We start from the raw sequence: 22424 nt of genomic DNA on the forward strand, positions 1-22424 counted from the left end.
TTTAAAGATGAGTGAACCTACTCTGTTAGGTGCGTTCCGAACCATTGGAAAGTGTTGCATACAATTCCTTCAAATTCAATCGACCATCATGCGAGCGTTCAACTGAAAAATGTTACCAATAGAACTTCTTTACAAGAAAATAAATTATTTGTATAATCATTTCATTCATGATTTTCTGCTCATAACTGTCTCTTAGAAGAACATACTGGCATTAAGTTGCTGTTGCAAATATAGAGAACGGCGCTCATCTCAATCTGTGCAATACGGGGACAATAGTAGATCACAGTTGAATTAAGTTATACTTAATTAGTTACTTAATACTTAAAAAGTTATACTTTTGTCCTTAGATGTACAAGAAATTATTTTACGTGTCCATTATTATGACGTATTCGTTCATAACGATTTCATAGCAATAACAAATTTTGTTATTGCTATGAAATCGTTCATAACGATTTCATAGCAATAACAAAATTTGTTATTGCTATGAAATCGTTATGAACGAATACGTCATAATAATGGACACGTAAAATAATTTCTTGTACATCTAAGGACAAAAGTATAACTTTCTCTATGGAAAACGTTACTATAGTCAGTACATAATTACTTCTGACTTGGAGGGGTATGCGGCACAGAGAAGTGGAGGGAGATCAGGCAATTACAGTGATTAATAGAGTAGGTAGAAGCGCAGTTGCCAATTTATCAGTCGTCTGACTGTTTTCAGACAGGAAACTTCGCATGTGTAGCATGAGCACAATATGAACAGTCACTAGAAGTTGGAGAACACTGGACCCTTCAAAATGGCAACATCGCGCTTCTGTATCTCTCCTGCTGTATGCTTTCTCTATTGCTCATGTCCATCCCAAGTAAGAAGTAATTTTGTACAGAGTATAAGCAGCAGTTAAAGGCGTGAGCACACCACGGCATTGGTTGCAGCAAAAACGTAGGTGAGGAATGGAACACAAGCCTTTTCTGTCTATCGGGCACACTAGAAAATAAAATTTTTATATAATTCTAAATGTTCATATTGTAAAGGACTAATAACAAAAATAATGCATTGCTACATCGAACGATTTATTTAAATATTCAAAATTTACAATACACAATATTAAAAACAGAACAATTAGTGAATACAATAGTAACAACAATTGACAATAAATAATTATTATTATACGGAATAATATTGCATGGTGTTAATATTTAGAATATACGTAGACAATTCGTATTTGTAGAAAACTGTCAATTTTTGGAACATCATTTTAAAATAGTTTTCTACAATCGATTTCTCCGTGTCGTTGAAAATAAGCGTGCTGTTGCAAGGCGATCACATGATTGTGGAATGTTTTACACAATATTAACAATCTGAAACAAAAAATTCTAAATAAGTAGATGAAATTTTTTCGATGTTATTGATTGAAACCTTATGTTATTAATCTCTCATTTTATACTACTTATATAGTCTGATGAACAAAACATGGAAAATACTTCAGTCTCCATGCGATCAGATGTTTGTGTTACCAAATTGTGAGAATAATTTTGAGATTCTGAAACTTCTGATTCAACAACGGACTGCAAGCCAATGTGATTCAATTTCAATATGGCATTTTCAATTTTCAACATTTTTTCTATGTTATTGATTGAAACCTTATGTTATTTATTTCTCATTTTATACTTGTATAGTCTGATGAATAAAACAAGAAAATACTTCAGTCACCATGGGGTCAAATGTTACTGTTTCCAAATTGTGAGAAATAATTTTGGTTTTCTGTAATTTCATCTAATTCAACTACAGACTGGAAGCCCATGTGATTCAATTTTCAATCTGGCAACTCTGTACAAGCAGTGTTGAAAGTGCAAATAATTCAAACAATCAGCTGATGACAGTTCAAATAGCTTGAACGTTTCCACCCTTTGGCATGAAATTTAGTACACAACGCAAACTATGCAGTCAGTCTTCCCTGCTCCCTTTGAGATCAAAATACGTTCTTACCACTAGTTTTGACAATTTGACATTTGTAACAAATTCCAACAACTACAAAAAAATTTATTATATAAAAACACACTATTCATATTCAATAATGCAATAAAAAAAATATCAAAAGCAAATATTATTTGACATAGAACAATAAGCCCCGAGATTAAAAAAGATAATGAATAATAATGATGATGCAAATAAATTATAAACAAAGAAAATAATGAAACTACTTCACCAAGTATAAATAAAACAAAATTGCTACAATATAAATACAACTTTAATAGTATTTTCTGAAATGAGAAATAGTAGAGTTGGATACTAATTTATAAGTTTCAAAAATTTTGTTATGGAAATGTTGAAAAGTTTAAATACAGACTCGCTAGGTTATGAAGATTTACGGAGTAATATTAACTGAATCAAAAGTAGTTCGGACTATCTTATATGAGCAGAGCAAAACAACCCGTCAATTACCACGGCCCGAGCCGAGCTGTACATTTGAATAATTCAACTTACTAGATATTTCATAGCAACATAATTTATCAGAATTAAGTTCAGATCTGGTATAAACCTCCAGGAGTGCTTAGTGAAAGTGAAAAAAAATCAATTTAGTGCAGTGATTAATGAATTTGCTAATTTAAAACAAGGAGAAGCTATTACACGATTCTTCTTGTAGAATGACTTGAAGTATTCATTTGGATAGAAAAAACTGATCGTTAGTCCTAGTACTAGTAACAGTTATATTCAACAAAAAAAAAACAGAATTTATGTTAGGGAATACAGTAATGAAAAAATTCCAAATCTGAACCTTTCACCAGTCTTATAACAGTACAAAATGGTAGTTTAATAATGAATTGCAGAGTTTTTACCAGTGAACTTAATGATTGAGGAATTCCGATATTGCTTGCTGGAGTTTCTGATTAGGTATAAGCGTAGTGGACTGGACTGCTGCATTGGTCATAGGACTTGTTTCTCGACCACTGGCAAACCACGATTCTATAGCTGACCTTTCGTAATTATAGCCATCTGCGAATTTAAACAAAAATTAACTTCAACAGAGATCGTCTTCAATCTGTGTTTTTATACAATAATATTTCAATTACTTTATAAACTAAATAATTATAATTCAAACAAAGATAGCCTTCAAACTCTGTTTTCTGATACATAACATTCCAATATTTACTTTTCTTTTCAGGGCTACTGATTATTGAAACACAATAAAAACTAGTGACCCCTTGGGGTGAAGAGCTCGCTCAGAACTGTTGTATTGTGATCTTTGAAACCGGAAACTTTCAATTATACAGAGTTTAATGATTACAGAGTTTTATGATTGGGGATCATATTTGAATTGAAATATTACTCTGTCGCTTCAAAATCTAATATTAACCAGCTGGAATCATGTGTCAGCGCGTGTAATAGCTCCCAAATAGCCTCAGCTGATGTTATGAATAAATGGAAAAACTGTAGTAATTGCATGTAATGAATTCTTCAGCTGACTGAATCATAACAATCTTTTTCTTATGCACTTTCAATGTTATTCTTATATCCTGAAAAGGACGAAGGAGCGAGTCAATTTTGTTGACCAATGAACTTGACCTGTGAAAAGGTTCGAAGAATATGTGTTCAAAATTTGAAGCTGATTGATCAATTCTTGCTAAAGTTATTGTAGAACATACACACAGACGGATAACGACTTTGGCCTTCAGTAAGTCAAAAGTGAGAGCTAACTAACGCTCGTTCAATTATCAAGTACTTACTCTTCATTTTGTTATAACACAACTAGTTTCAAGTCATCAAAAGCTATTTGTAGGTGGTAACGAGCGTGCAGATGGGCCTGCTAAGCGGGGTTTCAGTATGCCATTCTTTGGTCCAGAGCCAAGCTGTGGCATAAGTAAAACAACTGCCTTTAACACAATAGTCGAGGGACTTACATCACTAGCAATGACAAGATCACCCTGGCAAAGCATCCACTTAGCAAAAGGCTGCTAGCAGACGCAAGCTCTTACTGGCTGGTGAGGTTAGGTAGAGGTCAGGTCAAGCAGTTGATTGCCCCAAGGTCTATAAATACAAGTCATGACACTGGTGTTCCTTATGGAGCGGCCATTATGTGGGGTCTCTATGGCGGTACATTTGAAATATTCCAATCTGCTCATAACAAAATCATGCATTATGCTTTTTAAAAACAATATTCTGGTTCAGATAATATGTACATTCAGGTTTTCGATTTTTTAATCATGATATTTCAATAATAAATGGTTCAATAATTCATTTTTTATTATTAAAAACTGTTTTTATTCTTGTAACTTGTTATGATTCATAAGGCATTGGGACAATCGATTGGGACAAAAGGCAAACCTCAAAAAGAGTTTGAAGTTCCCAATCAAAAAAGCAACAATTCAGTTCCTAGTTGGAATCTAAATATTATTATTCTGCGGGAAGAATTTATTTTACAATTCAAAGCCAAGCAATATTCCTTGAACAATATAGCAAAATAACACATCGATTGTTCAATCTCAAAGTTAGTAGACATTAGTAGACAAAGTTAACGTTGGTTAAATCTATAATGATAACAGCTGATAAATTTGAAAATTGTTGAACTAGAACCCCATAAAATGGCGATTTTGCAATGCATCACGGGATTGTGTCATGACCTGTATTTATAGACCTTGGATTGCCCTGATAACTGGTCATAGCCACTTCAGGAAACATCTCCACACCATTGGACTCAGAAATGAAATTTCAGATGTGTAGGCTTTGTAATCAGTCTGAAGAAACTGCCAAGCATATCATACTGATACTGAATTGCGAAAGACCAGGGGCTAGAAGAAGGGCTCTGTTTGGCTGCAAACTACCAGGTGAGGAATGGGATGTTAGTATAGAGGAAAACTCGTGGACCTTGTAAAGGACACAGGTATTGGTCATACTAACAACTAACATACTTGGGACACACAATAAGCTTCGGTTGACGTGTGAGGTTCTTTGAACCTTTTAGATCCTTGAATTAGATTTTTAAAGCCTGAATAGGGTATGTTCTCGAAATCATGTGTGGAAATTTCTACGAGTCTGACCGATGAACATAAATGTTATCATATGAACATGAACTAGCATTAATTCAATGTTCATTTATTTATTCAGTCATGTACAATTATTACACACTTATGTGAGAAGCCACATTTGGCTTATTCCCAAAACTGTCCCTTCTCAAATTTTTACTACAGTCTAAATTAAATTGTAGGTTAAGTTACCATCACTTATTAAAATAACAATTATTCATACTTCAAAAAACTAACAAATCTTCAATTCACTTTAATGTTTTTAATTAAACTTGAAAATGGCTCTTGAAGAGTTGAAACCCTCTATTGTGCTATAATAAAATAAAGGATACTTGATAACAATTTTTAGTGTTTCAATAACTTTCCAAATATTTTACAAAGTAAATACTAAAAATAAGCATCCAAGTCCAAGCATTTCAAGAACCACCAAGTTGTATAAAATGTTTTTGCAACATTGAGATTTTCTCATACAAGAAATTTCGAATTTATGTAAAAATTGGCAGGCCAGGATAGCCGAGACGGCTAAGGCGTTGTACTCTTTAGTTTGCTAGCACTATACCTGTGGTTACGGGTTCGAATCCCGCCGGTAGGCATGGACGTTTGACCACCTCATGGAATCTGCCAGGCACTTTCCATTACCCTCACACATGCAAAAAATCTCATAGGGGCATCATCCGCAAAAAAATCAATAAGACATTGTTTTGTATAAATGTAGCCTATAGGAGGCAAGGAGGGAACACGAGCTTTGAGATGTTCACTGTTTAGTTATTGATTATTAATCACTAATTATTTATCAATCAATGTTCTCTTAGATGAGACAATCTCTCTAATATATCCAACCTGATCTAATGAAGACCCTGACGTGACTTACCAACAATTTATAAAATAGAATTATAGTACCCTTTAAAATTAATAAATTAACAAAAGAAGAATACAAATTTATCTGTTTTTATATGAAATTGTTTATTATTTTATTAATTTTAAAGGGTATTATAATTATATGTTATAAATACAAGAAAGTAGCCCTGAATTCATACATTTTACCAACAATTATTTATCAATCAATGTTCTCTTAGAGACAATCCCTCTAATATATCTAACCTAATCTAATGAAGACCCTGACATAACTTACCAACACACATAACTGGTTCTCTCATCAGCTGATGAGTGATTGGACAAGTGAATTCTTCAGGAGTGTTAAGCGTAGAAGCTTTCTCTCTTCTCATGAGTACAACAAGTCTTGTAGACATTTTATTGCGCAAGTCCTCATCTGCAAAGCATCATTAAAAATTAAATCTCCATGTACACAAATTTCAGTAACATTCAGTAAAAGTTTTCAGTAAAGTTGTTCAGTAAATGAGTGATTATTAACGTACCACATCTCAAATAGAATTCAGGATATAGTAAATCTCAGTTACACATAATGAATTTTCCAGAAAAAAATTCAGAATTAGATACACATGATTGAGAGTTGAACAATGATCCAGAGATCCAGTTCAAACTGAGGACTTGAAATACTTGGGGACTGAAAATTTTGTGAATTTAAGAACTACAAGACTTAACCTTCCGGCAGTCGCGCCCTACTCATCACACGAGCAGTCGCGTGTTGTAATTTTTACAACATCCAATTTTCCAAGTGTTACGTACTCTGTTTACTGTCAAAACATATTAATTAATTGTATAATTACTTTTTCCATCTTCTTAGATTATTTTACGCCTATGAACATTTGGATGATTACCATTTCATAGCCCAAAAAGTACATCAAGCAAAGCCATCAATTTTGTGTTATATTGGTTCGTTTACAGTCCCCGAATATAGTCTTTCCCTATCTTATGCACAGTGCAACTTAAGAACTGTCGCGACTAAATGGCACCTGAAGACTGAACAATTGTTGCTCGGTTGATACTGCAACTCAGTGAAGTGATGGGGTGAAAGTTTTGGAATGCATAGGTGACTCATTCACTGACACCACCCCACCCAATAGTTTTGTGCAGCAAAAAAAACTGACACTGTTGTACTTATTACAACAGCGCGACTGCTGGAAGGTTAACCTATTTCGGACTACATGTATGTGTTATCTAAATTTGGGAGAGGTTACCTTAAGGCACAAGGTTACCTTATTTTTCCTCTCCCTATCATCTTGATAATGTAGTTATTGTGTGAATGAATAAAGAATAAGTTACAGAATGAATAAATAGGTTATTCATATCAGTTCATAATCTTAAATAACGACAAGAGCTACTTTTAGTAATAAAAATAAAATAGAAATAGTGCCCTTTTTATTTGTTTAAATAAGCTAAGTAAAAGGTTCTTATCTCAAGTACTATTTCCATTTTATTTATATTAAATATGAATTATTATAATTAATTCGTCGTTCTGTATCTAATGGGCCAACGACAGTATGGAGCACAAAGCCAGAACACTTTTACATTTTATAGATTGTTGTACAGACGAGCTATATGTATATTCAACTACACTTTCCAGCTATTCTAATAATAGTTTCAATCTATTTGAAACTTGCTGTAGAAAATTGAGAGAGCAAAATATGATCCTGGTTTTGCGATTTTAGTTTCAACTGAACTTACAATGCTGCTAGAAAGGATTTACCGTATTTCATATCAGATATTCAAATTCAAATTAATTCGATACGAAGCAAACAACAAAACTTTAAAATCAAAATACAAAAACAATACAATTAAAATACAAATTTCAAATGAAAATACAAGAACAAGCTTCATTGAGGGGTGTGCTGAGTACAATGAAAGGAGGAAAAATACCTAGCGAAACTACAGTCTCCCATGTAGAACCATATAATTAAGTATTACTAGCAGGTAACCCGTGCTCCGCAAGGGTCCATTTTAAAAATTGACAAACTGAAATCTTGACCGAGTGGAATCTTTCAGAGATTGAAGTAGCCTAGAACCATCCTCGTTTAATTAAGAATCTATATGCCAAATTTCTAATTAATTTCAGTCCAGTAGTTTTGACGTGATGATGCGTCAAATATAATTTTCCTATCCCGTACATATATTAGGGTAACTGTCCACTGGAACCGTATTCAACCGATCCATTCGGCCGTTGAATCTGACGAATCCGCCGGCCGTTAATTCGGCCGACTATGATCGTCCATTGGAACTGTTAACGTCAATCTAGTTCAGTAGTTGGCTAGTTGCCAATTTTACTATTGAATTAACTACTATCAAAGACACCGAATTTTTCATAAACAATGAATGAGATTTTGAAAATTGAATAAACAAATATCCACTAATTTAGTTAGGTTCCAGTGGACGGCCCACCTAAACCAGTTCTTTCATTTATTATAGTATAGATAAGTTCTTCAACTTGGTACTAACATAATAAAGTGACAGAACTCAAATCATGTTTAGAAACCTTCCTCAACTTAATGCCAACCTGACAAAATTTGAGTGTTTATTAATTTAGTTACCAATTTTAGCCATCTGTTTCATAAATGTAGTCTTATAAAGTTCTATATTATGGTATATATTAATGTCCCATGAATGAAATTTGAACATTAATTCTGTGAAATCTAGAAGGGAAATTGAAATTTGGGCTTCGAGGTGCACGAGATTGATATTTTTACAATCTATGAGCAAAATTTGGAGATCTAAATCATTCCCTTTTTCCCGGTATGCAATCCACAAGTTGACATATGTTTTGATGCGAACAAACGAAGAAACACAACCCTATTCTCTCTTATTATATAGATAAGTATTAAAACTTACAATAACAGAGCGTATGATAATAATAATGTCTTTGGTCGAGGGTACAACACGACCAGAGGAGTTTATTCAAATTATAGACATGATTACAAAAAGCATATAAGCTAGAATTATTTACAAAGTAAATTGGTTGATTACTTGCTGATCTAAGAAAATGTGGCCCCCACTATATATGAATATGTGTCGGGATGCCACTAATTTTGCTATTGTTTAAGATTTTATGCCAAAAGTAAAAAAATCTAATAAAGATACATCTTGCGAGTCATTAGAAGTTCATGAAAACCACATTTATATACCACATTATATATTACAACTGGTACACAAATTTAAAAAAGAAATTTGATAACCTAAGTTGTAGAAATTTTATAAAATTTTAACATAAAAACATTTATAATACTCATGGGAAAAAATCATTAAAATGAAGAAAATAAGAATGAAACAGTATGGAAAATTTTTCATAGAACTAATTGTTCTCCATGATTGATTCTATTGGACAGGAGCCAGTTTTTTATTTTCGATTTGAATGAATTGATTGGATCTGTTTCTTTAATAGCTATTGGCAGTTTATTGAAAAATTTTAGTCCTAAATATGTGGCTGACCTCTGAGCAGCTGATGTTGTCATCCTGGGAATTGCCAAGTCCATGTTCCTTCTGCGTGTTCCTTGCGGGTGATTCAAATTGATGAAGAATTGTGGGTTCTTTCTGGTGAATGTTAGAAGTCTGTGAATGTAAATCTGTCTTATGCTGAGGATGCTGAGCTCCGATGATGGTAAGAGGTGATGGATGATACAGTTTTAGGTGGATTTCAAACCTCTGAGAAGTTATTTTTAAACTCATAGATGATAATTAGTAGTGTAGACTCAAGTGGCCACCCACCGTCCAACGGTAGAAGCAGGATCATGTCTCTTATCGAATCTGAACTATAAGACCCCAGCGCGATCTCGGCTTCCATTCTATTCCAAGCATGGTAACAGCTATGTGTTTTATTTTGAAAGCAATTTTTTGAAAAGATTACGAAAAGTACCTACTTACCTATTTCATATTTCTGGAGAATTTCATTCGGAGACGCATCATACAGATTTATTTCATCCAGATCTGGAGGGGGTAGATTTTCTTCTGTGAATAACTTCACAACTCCACTCACATACTCTGCTTTGCTGTCCGTTTCCTTAACGAATAATAATAAAATTAATAACAAGCTGATGTTGAATTTATTCACATACAGTGTAATTCTTCATTGGGGCTGTGACACGCTACACGTTTGTATTTCCATTATTCCCACCACTTGTTTTGTCATGCCTTTCTGTGCACTCAAACAAATTTGATTATAATTTTTTGAGTTAAATTTATTAATTTAAATTGGTTGAGTTAAATTTATTTATCTGCCACTATTTCATAGAAAAAGTTATTCTATAAATTAAAATAACAATTTTTAGAACATAAATATTGGTGTCACCAAAAAATTATCAGTGATCACCCAGTGATCATTGATTGATTGATTGATTGAGTAATTTATTTATGTAGATTACAATATATACTGGCCTATACACTTATATATAATAGCTCACAATACAGCAGAATTATAGATGAATTTACATAATAATTAACTGTATATGATATGAAAAAAGGAATATGGAATAACTATGGATAATATAGTTTTGCATCGACATAAATTGGTGGAGCTTTTGACATATCAATGTCCATTCTTCGGAAAGAATATTCAAAGTATCCTTCCCACTAACTCTCTACCAAAAAAAATAGAGTGAGATATTCAATTCAATTCAATAATTCTTTATTGAGGTATTCAGCACACAATGATTAATGATTAGAACAAATTTTTTGATCTAGGCTAAACTACATGAATAGCTATAGTTGAATGACTAAATGGATAGACATACAAAAGAATCCAATAATCAACAAAGTCTTGAAGGTCTTATTTTGCAAAACGTAAATTAAATAAGTAACCTGATTAAAAAATACAAACCTCCATTAGAAAAAATAAATAAAAATAAACATGTAATGAATAGCCTACACAATACCCAATCAAAGTGCTCTGACCCAGCAATAAAGGTATGACAATTATTTCTGGAATATTCCATGACATTTACTGAACTTTGCACATTTTTCTAAAATATCTCAAAAGCCATTTAAGGCATGAACTTGATCCGGATCCATTAAACTCAAAATCAAATTTTACATAAGATTTGACTATATTAGTGGCACCAAAAATGTATATGATTATAATAACATGTCAACCAGGGGCCTATTGCATGGGAAAATACAAACTAATAATATTAGTGGTCAGCTGGTTATTGGAATAGGAAATTACAAAAATATTAGCTTGTATTTTCTCATGCAACAGGGTCCAGGAACAGAAAATTTGGAACGTCATGTTCCATAGAAAGTAAAGTGTCTAACTGCTAGTAAGAGTTACAAAAAAACCAAATCAAATAGCTTAACATTAAAATTGGTAGAATAATCGATATTGAATACTTGATTAATCAGTTTACAAAATTGAAAAAATAGTTTTGAAACAATTATATTTGTTTGGATAAAAACATCTGGCCAACTGTCGTCGGTTCAAGGCCTGGTTTGGGTTCGAGTAACAAATGATAAAGATGGTAGGATGACCACATTTAGAGTAATTTGACTCACTTAGCATAAAAGTTTGATGAGAACAAGTCTATGAAACAGTTACCGTATACATTTTCTTACTCTGGATACAAGTGTTATCATAGAATGAAATAGAAATTATCATTGATTTTATATCAAAATAATCAGTAGCTGATATTGTTTTTTTTTTTTGCTTTCAGGAAGATTGTTCTTCGTTTGGATGTGTATTGTTCCTACTCTTGGCTTTTGTTTTGTTGTTGATTTTCCCCCTACTTTCCATGTCGACATTTTGTTAAACTTATATAATCTCTACTCCTGTTAGATATGTTTTGTTTCTACTTGTTGTATTGCTGTTGGTATTATTGTTTTTAATATATTTTATAATTTCTATACATTGTATTTTATATTATTGCGTGTAATGTAATTTTTCTCTTTATTATCTATTATATTAAATCATATTTATCATTTTTACTATCTATTAAATTATTTTTTCTTGATTATCTATTGACGGTGTGTACCGCTTGAATTTGAATAGATAAATTATCATGTACTTTTTTATATTTTCTATTTATTAACCACTTTTAAAACTTGAAGTTTTTATCTTACCTACTAGTAGTATCAATATTTTAAGCATTTATCTTCCAACTTACCTTTTGAAAATCTTTGACTCTTGAAGCCACAAAGTTCTGGAAAGCTAGTTCTTTTGGCAATTCCCAGACTAGTACACTTTTATCAAGAGATCCTAAAAATGAATTTGAAGAGTTAAATACAAGGAATGAATTTGGAGTAGTCTATGCCAAAGGCTTTATGTGTAATGGAAATCGTACCAACGTATTAAAGAGATTTATGATAATTACATTCAAAAGTTTTAGCTGATATCAGAAAAAGTTTGCATCAGGTCACTTGAAGATTTTAGTTCATTAACTACATGTAACAATTGATTTACACGAGAATTTACATACAGAGTGGAAAGTCCGAGAACGGCTTAATATCTCATACACAGGGGTAATTTGACGGTGGGTGTGATTGGGGATCCTACTCAAATTGAAAAAAATATTTTACTATGACTTTGAAAATTTGGTTCGCCATCTTGGATCCGTCATTTAGAATGCAACTTTATTTTTTTAAATGGGAAGGTGGTCATGCGATACATGATTTCGATACGGGATTTCAAGAAAAAATTAATGGCGAAAGCCGCACATCGATATCTCAAACCGTTTAGAAGATATTCACATTATTAATCGCAGGTATGCGGTTTTCACCATTCATTTTTTCTTGAAATTCCGTATTGAAATCATGTATCGCATGATCACCTTCCTATTAAAAAAAAAACTAGGTTTCATTCAATATGGCGGACCAGAATTCTAAAGTCATAGTAAAGTAGTATTTTTAATTTGAGTAGGATCCCCAATCACACCCACCGTCAAATTACCATTGTGTATGAGATATTAAGCCGTTCTCGGACTTTTCACCCACTCTGTATACGTTTAGATGCACAGGACTGCTTTATCGTGATAGAAATTTTATGGTGATTAATTCCGGTTCATTCCTTTAAATGTTATATTTTATTAATTTCGGTTTATTTCTTTGAATGTTATGATTATTAATTTCGGTTTATTTCTTTGAATGTTATGATTATTAGTTTCGGTTTATTTCTTTAATTGTAAAGATGATTGATTTTGGTTTATTTCTTTAAACGTTATGGAGATTCATTTCTGTTTATTTCGTCTCATGAAATATTGTTTGTTTGTTTCATGAAATAGATGCAGTAGAATAAGGCAACAATTTGTACCTGTAGCAAGGAATGAAGCATCTGCAGAGAAGGCGCAACACGTAAGAACACTATCATGCTGGTCAAGTACATGAACACACTCTCCAGTATACTAAAACATATCACAAAATAATTAACTATTAGTTTATAAAGAAATTGTTTCGTATTTAGTATTATTATTTATTGTAGCTTGAGAGTCCTAAGTTAATTCATATAATGTAATTTGCCGCCAGCCCTCAACTGGTTTCTATTGGTTACTTGTGGTTGCGCAGTAACCCTTTGTAATCTAGCACATGCGTTCAGTGGAAGCGTCACCCCGGTTTCCCATTCGTATGAAGTGATTGCTAGGAGAAACTTCTAGGACAGTCTTATTCTACTACTCCTTTTATTTCCTATCCTCATTCCTCTACAGTAATTGATATTACTTTTAAAATTATTGGATTGAAAAAACATGCACATTGTTTAACAGCACACAATTGATTAATTTAGAATGTTAGCATTAACAGTTCAAAGCCGAAACATTTTTTTTTTGTTTATTCATCAAAAATAATTTTGTCTTGTTATTAATACAGTCATTAATTTTCTATTCCTCTGTCGTATAACCGCTCTCCTTAAAACCGCTGCACAATATTCTTTTCTTATTATTACCAGTATTGTGGAAAACCTCATTTAATTCTTATTTTTCTTATGATATATTATTATACCGGCCGTGACAAACCGTAACTCATACCTCAACTCCTTCCCGCAATTATTGTTCCACCTCATTTCCGACATATTACCTCAAATTGTGAAATACCTAAAAGTGCTACAAGACATTCATCATCGACGCGACGTGTGGCCACACCAACGAGTCAACACTTCAACTAGATATGGTGAAAAGGAACAATAACAAAGTATTTAGATTCATTTATAAATTTGATTATTATTTATCCTCGCATCGCGTTTTGTGGTATCCTCACCCCTTCCCCTGGTCCTCCATTTTAATAGTCTTATTCTACTACTCTTTTTATTTCCTATCCTCATTCCCCTACAGTAATTGATATTACTTTTAAAATTATTGGATTGAAGAAACATGCAAATTGTTTAACAGCACACAATTGATTAATTTAGAATGTTAGCATTAACAGTTCAAAGCCGAAACATTTTTTTTGTTTATTCATCAAGAATAATTTTGTCTTATTATTTAATACAGTCATTAATTTTCTTAATTTGAATATTTTATAACATTATTATTGCATACTTTTTTAATTTTTAACATTGTTTAAGTTGATTTAAGCATTCAGAGAAACAACAACAGGCACGAAGAAAACGTTACGGTCGAAATTGTCGAATAATTTCACTAATGTGAAAACTACTGAATTTTAATAGTTATTTTCATTGTCACTGATACGTGGGAATCCAACTTCAGTCAGAAGTTACTATTAGTCTTTCGTAGGTGAGAGTACATCCCAAATAGGTAAAGGTCGAAACTTCCTCCAAGATTGAATCTCCGACCACAATTTTTGTTCGGACTGGCCATTTTCCTTTGAAAGTCATCTATTTTGTCTTTATAGGTATGATTCGAAAGTCATACTCGTGAACAGCAGTGTATAATTGGAAAATGTTAAAGTGACACATAAAATATAAAGTGACCCTGCTTGTCAATAATTAATTATAGGAAAAACGGAATTATTTTACTTCCTTATTTTTGTATTTTGATGAAGATAGAGGGACAATAAATAACAAGATATGGTTAAAAATATATATGTAAGAAAATTGTGCACATTCGGGAATGAAAATCCGTTTGTCGCTAATCTTTGGACTCCATACTTCCTTAGGCAATATATTCTTGCTCAAGCTCTAAGATACTTGACTTTATCAAAGGCACATATATATTACATGCCTTTCTATTGTGAGGTCCAAATTATAATGGCAGTGTTTGATTAGCAATGGTATTGCTATCCTTGTCTATCATTCAACAAAGCAGATAGCGCAATCTCTTTCTCGCTTTTCTCTGTTGCCAGATCGTCTTTTAACAATGTAGAATTCATAATTAATTAACAAAATATTTCATATTAATTATGAAAATTCATTATGAAATCATCGAAAAATATAATTTCTTGTTTATTAAAATATAATTGATTATTCAAAACGAGAATGAACAGTTGATACTACATCAATAAACCTGTATCAGCTACCGTCTATAGAAGGCATTGACAAGACAAAGGTTCGGCAACGTTTTTTTCCACTGCCATTATAAAGTGGACCTCAGTATAGAGGGCATATCCGTCCTTTTCTAGAAGGCATATCCTTGCCTTAGTTGGCATATCCTATAACGCTGTTCCTCTATCTTTCTCCACTGCCATTATAACGTGAACCTTACTATAGCTGCATTTGGACTGTTGTACAAATTAGAATTGGAACCGTTTTGGGCGTAAGCCTGAGGTACTCTTCTGAAAGTTATGTAACTCTGAATGATTATAAATAAATAAATACTCCAAACATATTAAATGGTAATGATTGAATAGACTTGAAATATTGTCAAAAATTCACTCTATTTAAATAAAAATTAATATTTTACAGGGGCATGTTTTCGTGTGTGCTCACACAGCTGATGAAGAGACTTGAAATGTTGTCAAAAATCCACTTTATTTAAATAAAAATAAATTAATATTTTACAGGAGCACACACGAAAGCATGCTCCTGTAAATATTAATTTTTATTTAAATAAAGTGGATTTTTGACAACATTTCAAGTCTCTTCAATTATGGAAAAGTTCCACAACATCATCATTCACGCTACAAACTTACATTAAATAGTAATGAGTTGTAATACCAAGTTAGAATGCATCTATTAGAGATGCTGGGACATATAGAGGAGTTTGATAGATTAGAATAAAACTTACAGCATCCCAGATACGACATGTCTTGTCAGTAGCAGTTGATGCCAAAACCTCTGATTGGCCGGGAGAGAATCGAACACACGTGACGTTTCCCCCATGACCAGATAACTGACAGCTCAGGGTGACTTTGGCCGACAGCTCATCAATCACTTGGATCTGCCACATCTTCACCAACGAATCGTTTCCACATGTTGCCAGTAGGTAGCGTTTTTCGCCATCTAAACAACAATAATTAATGAAATAATCAATGAAAACTAATTAATGAAAATTTCAGTGATGATTAAACCTGCTCTAGAACATGATACGTCATAGTGGAGTAGGTAAATTTTCACACAGAAAACACAACATGTAGAGGACACATTTTAAAATGTTTATTGTAGCTAACTATTGTATGTAATTGTAATATATCTAAAATTTTCTGTAATTGATGTAGTAGATTTAGTTTTTTGGGAAATGAACATTTATTAGAGCAGAGTTCAGCTGTATATCAGTACCCCGCTCACAGACTGACACTTTTGGAAAAAGGGCCATATTATTCGGGACTCAAGCTCTTCAATTGTCTACCTGAAAGAATACGGTTATGTGGTAGTCATAGGCTTTTCTTGTCTTCAAATACTAATCTACTTGTGGAAGCGTGTCCCTATACAATGGAGGAATGTTGTGGTGCCTTCATACTTTGAGTTGATACAGATGCATACACTTTGCATAGAAAAATGTTCATGACATGTTACATGCCACTTGAGCTCTGCTCAGATTTGTGGCTTCACGTAACAAATGACAATAATAATAATAATATAATAATATAATAATAATAATAATAATAATATAATAATAATAATAATAATAATAATAATAATAATAATAATTTTTTTATTTTTTTTTTTTATTCAGATTTCTCTCACATTACATGAATGATAAGTTTCACAAATTGAATTAATCATTATACATATATCATCTTATATCTATCATACATGAAGTGAGAATCTATTAAAATTTTCTTATTATATTTTTGTGGCTGCCCCATGAAGCTAATTTTAGCTTATATTGAGGCATTGTACATACTCAGAGATATTTTTCAAAGATTTGAATTTATGGATGGAAATGTTTAAGGAAATACAAATTTGTAGATGTGTTTATTTCGTGGTGATAATGTAAGAGTGATATTTTTATCTATTGAATTGTGGAGTAGTAATTTTTAATTTCTATTTTCACTTGTCTGTAAGTGTCTAGATGTTGTAGATGATTCGGTAGACTATTGAGAATGGATGGTACAAAATACTCTGGTACAGCTTTTCCTATTTCAGTGAAGTATTCTGGTGTTCTATATTGTGTGTGTCTGGTGTTGTATCTGTTTTCATTGGTAAGTCGATAATCATTTTCAAAATAGTATTTCAGCAGTATTATATAATTGTACAGGTTTCTGAATGAGAGCAGTTTTAAAGTGTTTGTATCCACTCCTTGGAAAAATATTCTTTTGATTCTGTTGATTAGCTGACTTACTGGGTTCAATATATAATTGGGTGCATGTCCAAAGACAGTTATACCATATCGTATTTGAGATTCAACCAAGCTGAAGTAGACTGTTCGTTTTGCTTTCAGAGGCAGTAATTCTCTCATTTGGTAACACCTATGTGCTATGTACCTCAGTTTTTTTGCTAGTATCTGGGAATGGGTGTGCCACTTCATGTTTGAGTCAAAATTCAGTCCAAGATATTTTACTGTATCTGAGTGTTTAATTTTCTTACAGTTGCATGGATTGAAAGTGGTGAAGCATTTATAGCTATGACTTTTAATTCTATTGTTTGGGTCAAGGATGTTTATACTCATTTTTGGGTTTTTAAATACTATTGTTTTTGTCTTTGTACTGTTTATATGTATATAGTTGTTGTGGAAGTATTTTGTTATTGTGTTCAAATCTTTTTGTAAATTTTCAGCTGCAGTTGTTAAACTTTTACTTGCAAATAGCATAATGGTATCATCCGCATAGTTGTATACTTCTCCCTTGAAGTTGCAGTTTTTAAGATCACTTATATATAAGTTGAAGAGTAGTGGTGACAGAGGGGAACCCTGAATGACTCCAAATGTTTGAGATTTTGGTTTACTAATATTGTTTCCAATTTTCACCATTGTTTCTCTGTCACTGAAATAATTCTTCAATAGCTCTAGATCCATTCCCAATACTCCCATCTTGCTCAACTTCTCTATCAGTATTTCATGCTGGATAGTATCAAATGCCTTGCTCAGATCCAGTAGTACTGCAAGGGTTGTTACTCTTTTATCTATATTCTTATTTATTTTGTACGATACTTTTTCTAGCAGTTGTGTTGTAGATTTGCCGGGTACAAAACCATATTGATTTTCATTCAGCAGATTGTTTTGTGTTGAATAGTTGAGTAGGTCTTCGTGCATAATAAACTCCAGTATTTTCATTATAATGGAGATCGCACCTATGGGTCTATAGTTTTGTATATCTTTTTTCTGTCCATTTTTATAGATAGGTTTGAGGATCGTTGTCTTCATTTTTGATGGAATTTTTCCTGTTTTTATTATGGTGTTGAATAAGTGTAATAGGATTTCTTTCAAGTTTTCAAAGTGATCTTTTATATGTTTTGGTTTAATATTGTCTATGCCGGGTGATGCTGTTGTATTCAGTTTTTTTACTATTCTTTGTAATTTATCCATGTTTATTGTTTTGACTATTGCTGTGTATGGTTCAGTTGTATGGTTTTCATCAGTTTCTGAAATTGATACATCAAGGATATCTGTTGATATGTTTTTATTCATTTCTTCTATTTTATTTTTGAAGTGTTCATTAAAGTCTTCACATAATTTTTCAAGTTCTTCTCCTTCTCTGACTTTAAAGTTCTCGACTATTGTTGACTGTATTGATTTTTGCTTTACATTTAGAATTTCATTAACAGTATTCCATGTCTTTTTAGCATCTCCTATGTAGTTGTTTATTTTATTGTAATAATATTTTCTTTTCTCTTTCCTTATCATATCGGTTAGCTTATTTCTATGTCTTCTGTATTCGTCTTTCAGACCATTATTATTAGGTTGTCTTTTCAATTTGCTCCATAATTTGTCTTTCAAGTTGATATGGTTTTTTATTATCTCTGTAATCCATGGTTGTTTGTGTTTATTACTTTTTCTGTTGACTGTTATTGTTGCTTTTTCATAAATATTATTGAATTTGTTGACTATAGACTCATATATTTTTGTTGGGTTGTTTGATGTTAAGTGGTCGTTCCAGTTTGTATTATGTATCATACTTCCTACTATTCGGTCAGAAATTATTTTTTTCTCATCTATTCTTGCCTCTTCTTTATTATTTTGAATGTTAAATCCCACCATGTAGTGATCTGCTATCTTTGATTTAATGACTATAGTTTCTATTTCAGTTGGGCTCATTCTTGTATTGATATGATCTATGCATGTTGATGTTATGTGATCACCATATAGTTCTTCTCTGGTTGGATCGTTTATTCCAGTTTGTATTCCTGCTGTATACAGTATGCTTAGATAGTTTTGTGCTTGTACAGTGATATTTTGCTCCTGTATATCAATATTCATATCTCCCAGGATAACAACATTTTTTTTATCTTTAATATGTTGATTGTTTAGCCATTCTTCTAGTTCTGTGTTAAATTGGGATACACTATTAGATGGTGGTCTATAGAATACGGCAATCAAATATTGTTTTTCATTCATTGTCATTTCAAATAATATGGACTCACTAACTGTAAAGCTATGAGGTATGGAATTGATGCTCAACTCTTTTCTGTAATAGACTAATATACCACCACCCGCTCTCGTCTCTCTACTATAATTGAGATAGTCAAAATCTGGGATATTAAAGGACTCTATCTCATCTTCTTTTGTGTTTGTTTCAATTAGGACAAGTATTTTTATTCTATCCAATACTCCGCTCAAGGTTGCCATTAGAGTATTCCAGTGCTTCTTAATACTTCTAATATTCAGCATAATACATTCAAATGATTTTGTATCAGGTATTGAGTTTTTGAAGTCTTGAATAGAATCGTAGGTTTTTGTGTGTATTTGTTCGATATCAAACTGTTCCATCTTTATTGATGAGCTGAACAAGCTTTGAATATACTAGTCAATGTGGGTTGTAAGAGGATGTATGATATATGCAGGTTTATGTTATAATCTAATCTGAATTTTGGTTTGAAGAAATTAGTTTTGATTATGGGCTTTTGTGTGTGCCGATGTGAATAAAATATTTTCAATCTAATATTTTTAAATTTATAATCAAATTATTCGTGAATTTCAGGTTATGAAGTATGTCATTCTATTTATTTTCCAATTTTTGATTTCAATAGACTAACAAGTGAAAAATAAAGGTGTGATACCGTCTTTCCATTTTGTTGTGATTCATTAAGTCTGCGTTATCTGTTATGATACTGATAGATAGTGCTTATCTCTATGGACCTTCTGTTCAATTTATTGAATGTTTCTGTCAGTTCGATTGAAGTAGGCCTAGTATTAAGTTGAGATCACAACCAGATGGAATATTATTGCTTGTGGAATGGTGTGCTTCTTATTTACTTCTCATTTTATTGCTTTTGATCACTCATTATTTGTTTGTTGGAGTTCGAAACAGCTTGGTGATTATAACTATGTGGAATTTATGAGTTTATCATTTCAATTTTTAATGGATTAATATTGGATACTGTGTTATTGATATCAGCAAAATGTGAATATTCCTGTATCTGGTGTTGTGGTTGTGGTTTCTGGTTTGAAATGTTGTTGGGTTCTTCTGTAATCTGCATAGTATCTCCTTGGAGTAAAGCTGTCTTGGATCCATCACATCAAACTCATTGAATAGCTGGTCTGATGAATAGCGTGGAGGCTTCTGGTTGATGACCCTCATGATCAGCTTCTGTACCCTGAGGAGCGGTTCGATGTGCAAGAAGCTTGCACCTCCCCATCCCACAATCCCATACAGCATGAGGGACTGAGCTAGAGAGAAGTAGATAACTCTTAGACATCCCTTGTCGACCAGTGTCCTCAGAATCCTGAATCTGCAGATAGTCTTCCTTAGTCTCCCGCATAATTCATTGAGATGATGATCCCAGCGCAGAAAAGAGTCCATTGTAACTCCCAGGTATTTCTGTGACTGTTTCCTGCGAACTGTGTATGAAGTGTTATTCCGTTGATTCTTGATTACTATCTCATCTCCTGTTGGCTGTCCATGTTGAGTCGCCGAAAAGGTCAGAAAGAAGGTTTTCTCATGGTTCAATGTTAGCAGATTTTCACTCAACCAGCGAGACACCCTCTGAAGTCCAGTCTCGGTTTCTCTCCAGGTCATCTCCCAGGTCGGTTCAGAGAACAGTAGAACAGTATCATCTGCAAAGGTGGTGATTGATCCATTAATTTCCATGTTGCATAATGGGTTTATGTAGAGAAGAAAAAGAATTGGTCCTAGTACTGTTCCTTGTGGCACTCCAAACTTTACAGTCAGCTTGTTGCTTATACATCCATTGACTTTGACACATTGTGTTCGGTTTGATAGGTAGCTCCTGAAAAGATTCCATGCGACTCCTCTTATTCCATAGTTATCAAGCCTTGAAAGAAGAATGTCATGTGACACCGTATCAAAAGCCTTCTTTAAATCTAAGAATACTGCCAATGGTTTCTCTTCAGTGTTTATTTTATCGGCAATCTGAGCGGTCACATAGTGGATAGCATCATTTGTACTGCGACTAGATCTAAAACCATATTGGTTTGGCGATAGAAGATTATTTTTTTCAAGAAAGCTGATCAGTCTTGTTTTTATACACTTTTCAAAAATTTTTGATAATGTACTTAGTAATGATATGGGTCTGTAGCAATTCATATCTTTCTTATCTCCTGTTTTGAAGATTGGACAAATGACAGCTTCCTTAAGACACTGTGGAAAAACACCTTCCTCAAAAATTTTGTTTGCAATATGTGTTAAAGGCTTGGCAAGTATCGTATTATTCTGTTTGAAAAAATCTGGTTTTAAATTATCGAGTCCAGGTGCACTATTAGCTTTAAGACTATCAATGATTTTTATCATTTCGTCCTCACTGACAGGTGTAAAGAATAATGACCGGCAGACTATCTGATCAGCTGCCGCATGCTCATCTGCGCCATTACAATCGCTATTTAGAATGTCCTGGGCCAGTTTTGATCCAATACTAATAAAAAATTCATTGAAAGAATTTGCCATATCTTTATCATCATCTCCCAATTTCAATTCTCTCCCTTCCAAGTTGATTTGGTGGATTTGTGTTCTTGGCCGTTGCACTTCAGTTATTTCTATATTTTATTATAGAATCCCATTCTATATTTTGAAGTAGTTGGTAGAAGGAACATTTTTAATTCATTATCGTAAACATTCATACTCCT

The 22424-nt window shown here is 32.7% G+C and overlaps 1 protein-coding gene across 1 annotated transcript in view; it reads right to left on the reverse strand.

Annotated features, from left to right (window-relative positions):
* Positions 1 to 1050: 1050 nt before the first annotated feature.
* LOC111052835 (WD repeat, SAM and U-box domain-containing protein 1) overlaps positions 1051 to 22424 on the reverse strand; it is a 54547-nt gene continuing 33173 nt past the window's right edge. Inside the window, exons 12-18 of the mRNA XM_039442122.1 lie at positions 16032 to 16282; positions 13169 to 13259; positions 12027 to 12118; positions 9796 to 9931; positions 6155 to 6292; positions 2839 to 2995; positions 1051 to 1359 (exon numbers count right to left, since the gene is read on the reverse strand). Of these exons, the coding sequence (XP_039298056.1) occupies positions 2847 to 2995; positions 6155 to 6292; positions 9796 to 9931; positions 12027 to 12118; positions 13169 to 13259; positions 16032 to 16282 (857 nt within the window). The 3' untranslated portion in view covers positions 1051 to 1359; positions 2839 to 2846. The remainder of the gene's footprint in view (positions 1360 to 2838; positions 2996 to 6154; positions 6293 to 9795; positions 9932 to 12026; positions 12119 to 13168; positions 13260 to 16031; positions 16283 to 22424) is intronic.

The sequence above is a fragment of the Nilaparvata lugens genome, chromosome X (genome assembly GCF_014356525.2).
Source record: "Nilaparvata lugens isolate BPH chromosome X, ASM1435652v1, whole genome shotgun sequence".
NCBI lineage: Eukaryota > Metazoa > Arthropoda > Insecta > Hemiptera > Delphacidae > Nilaparvata > Nilaparvata lugens.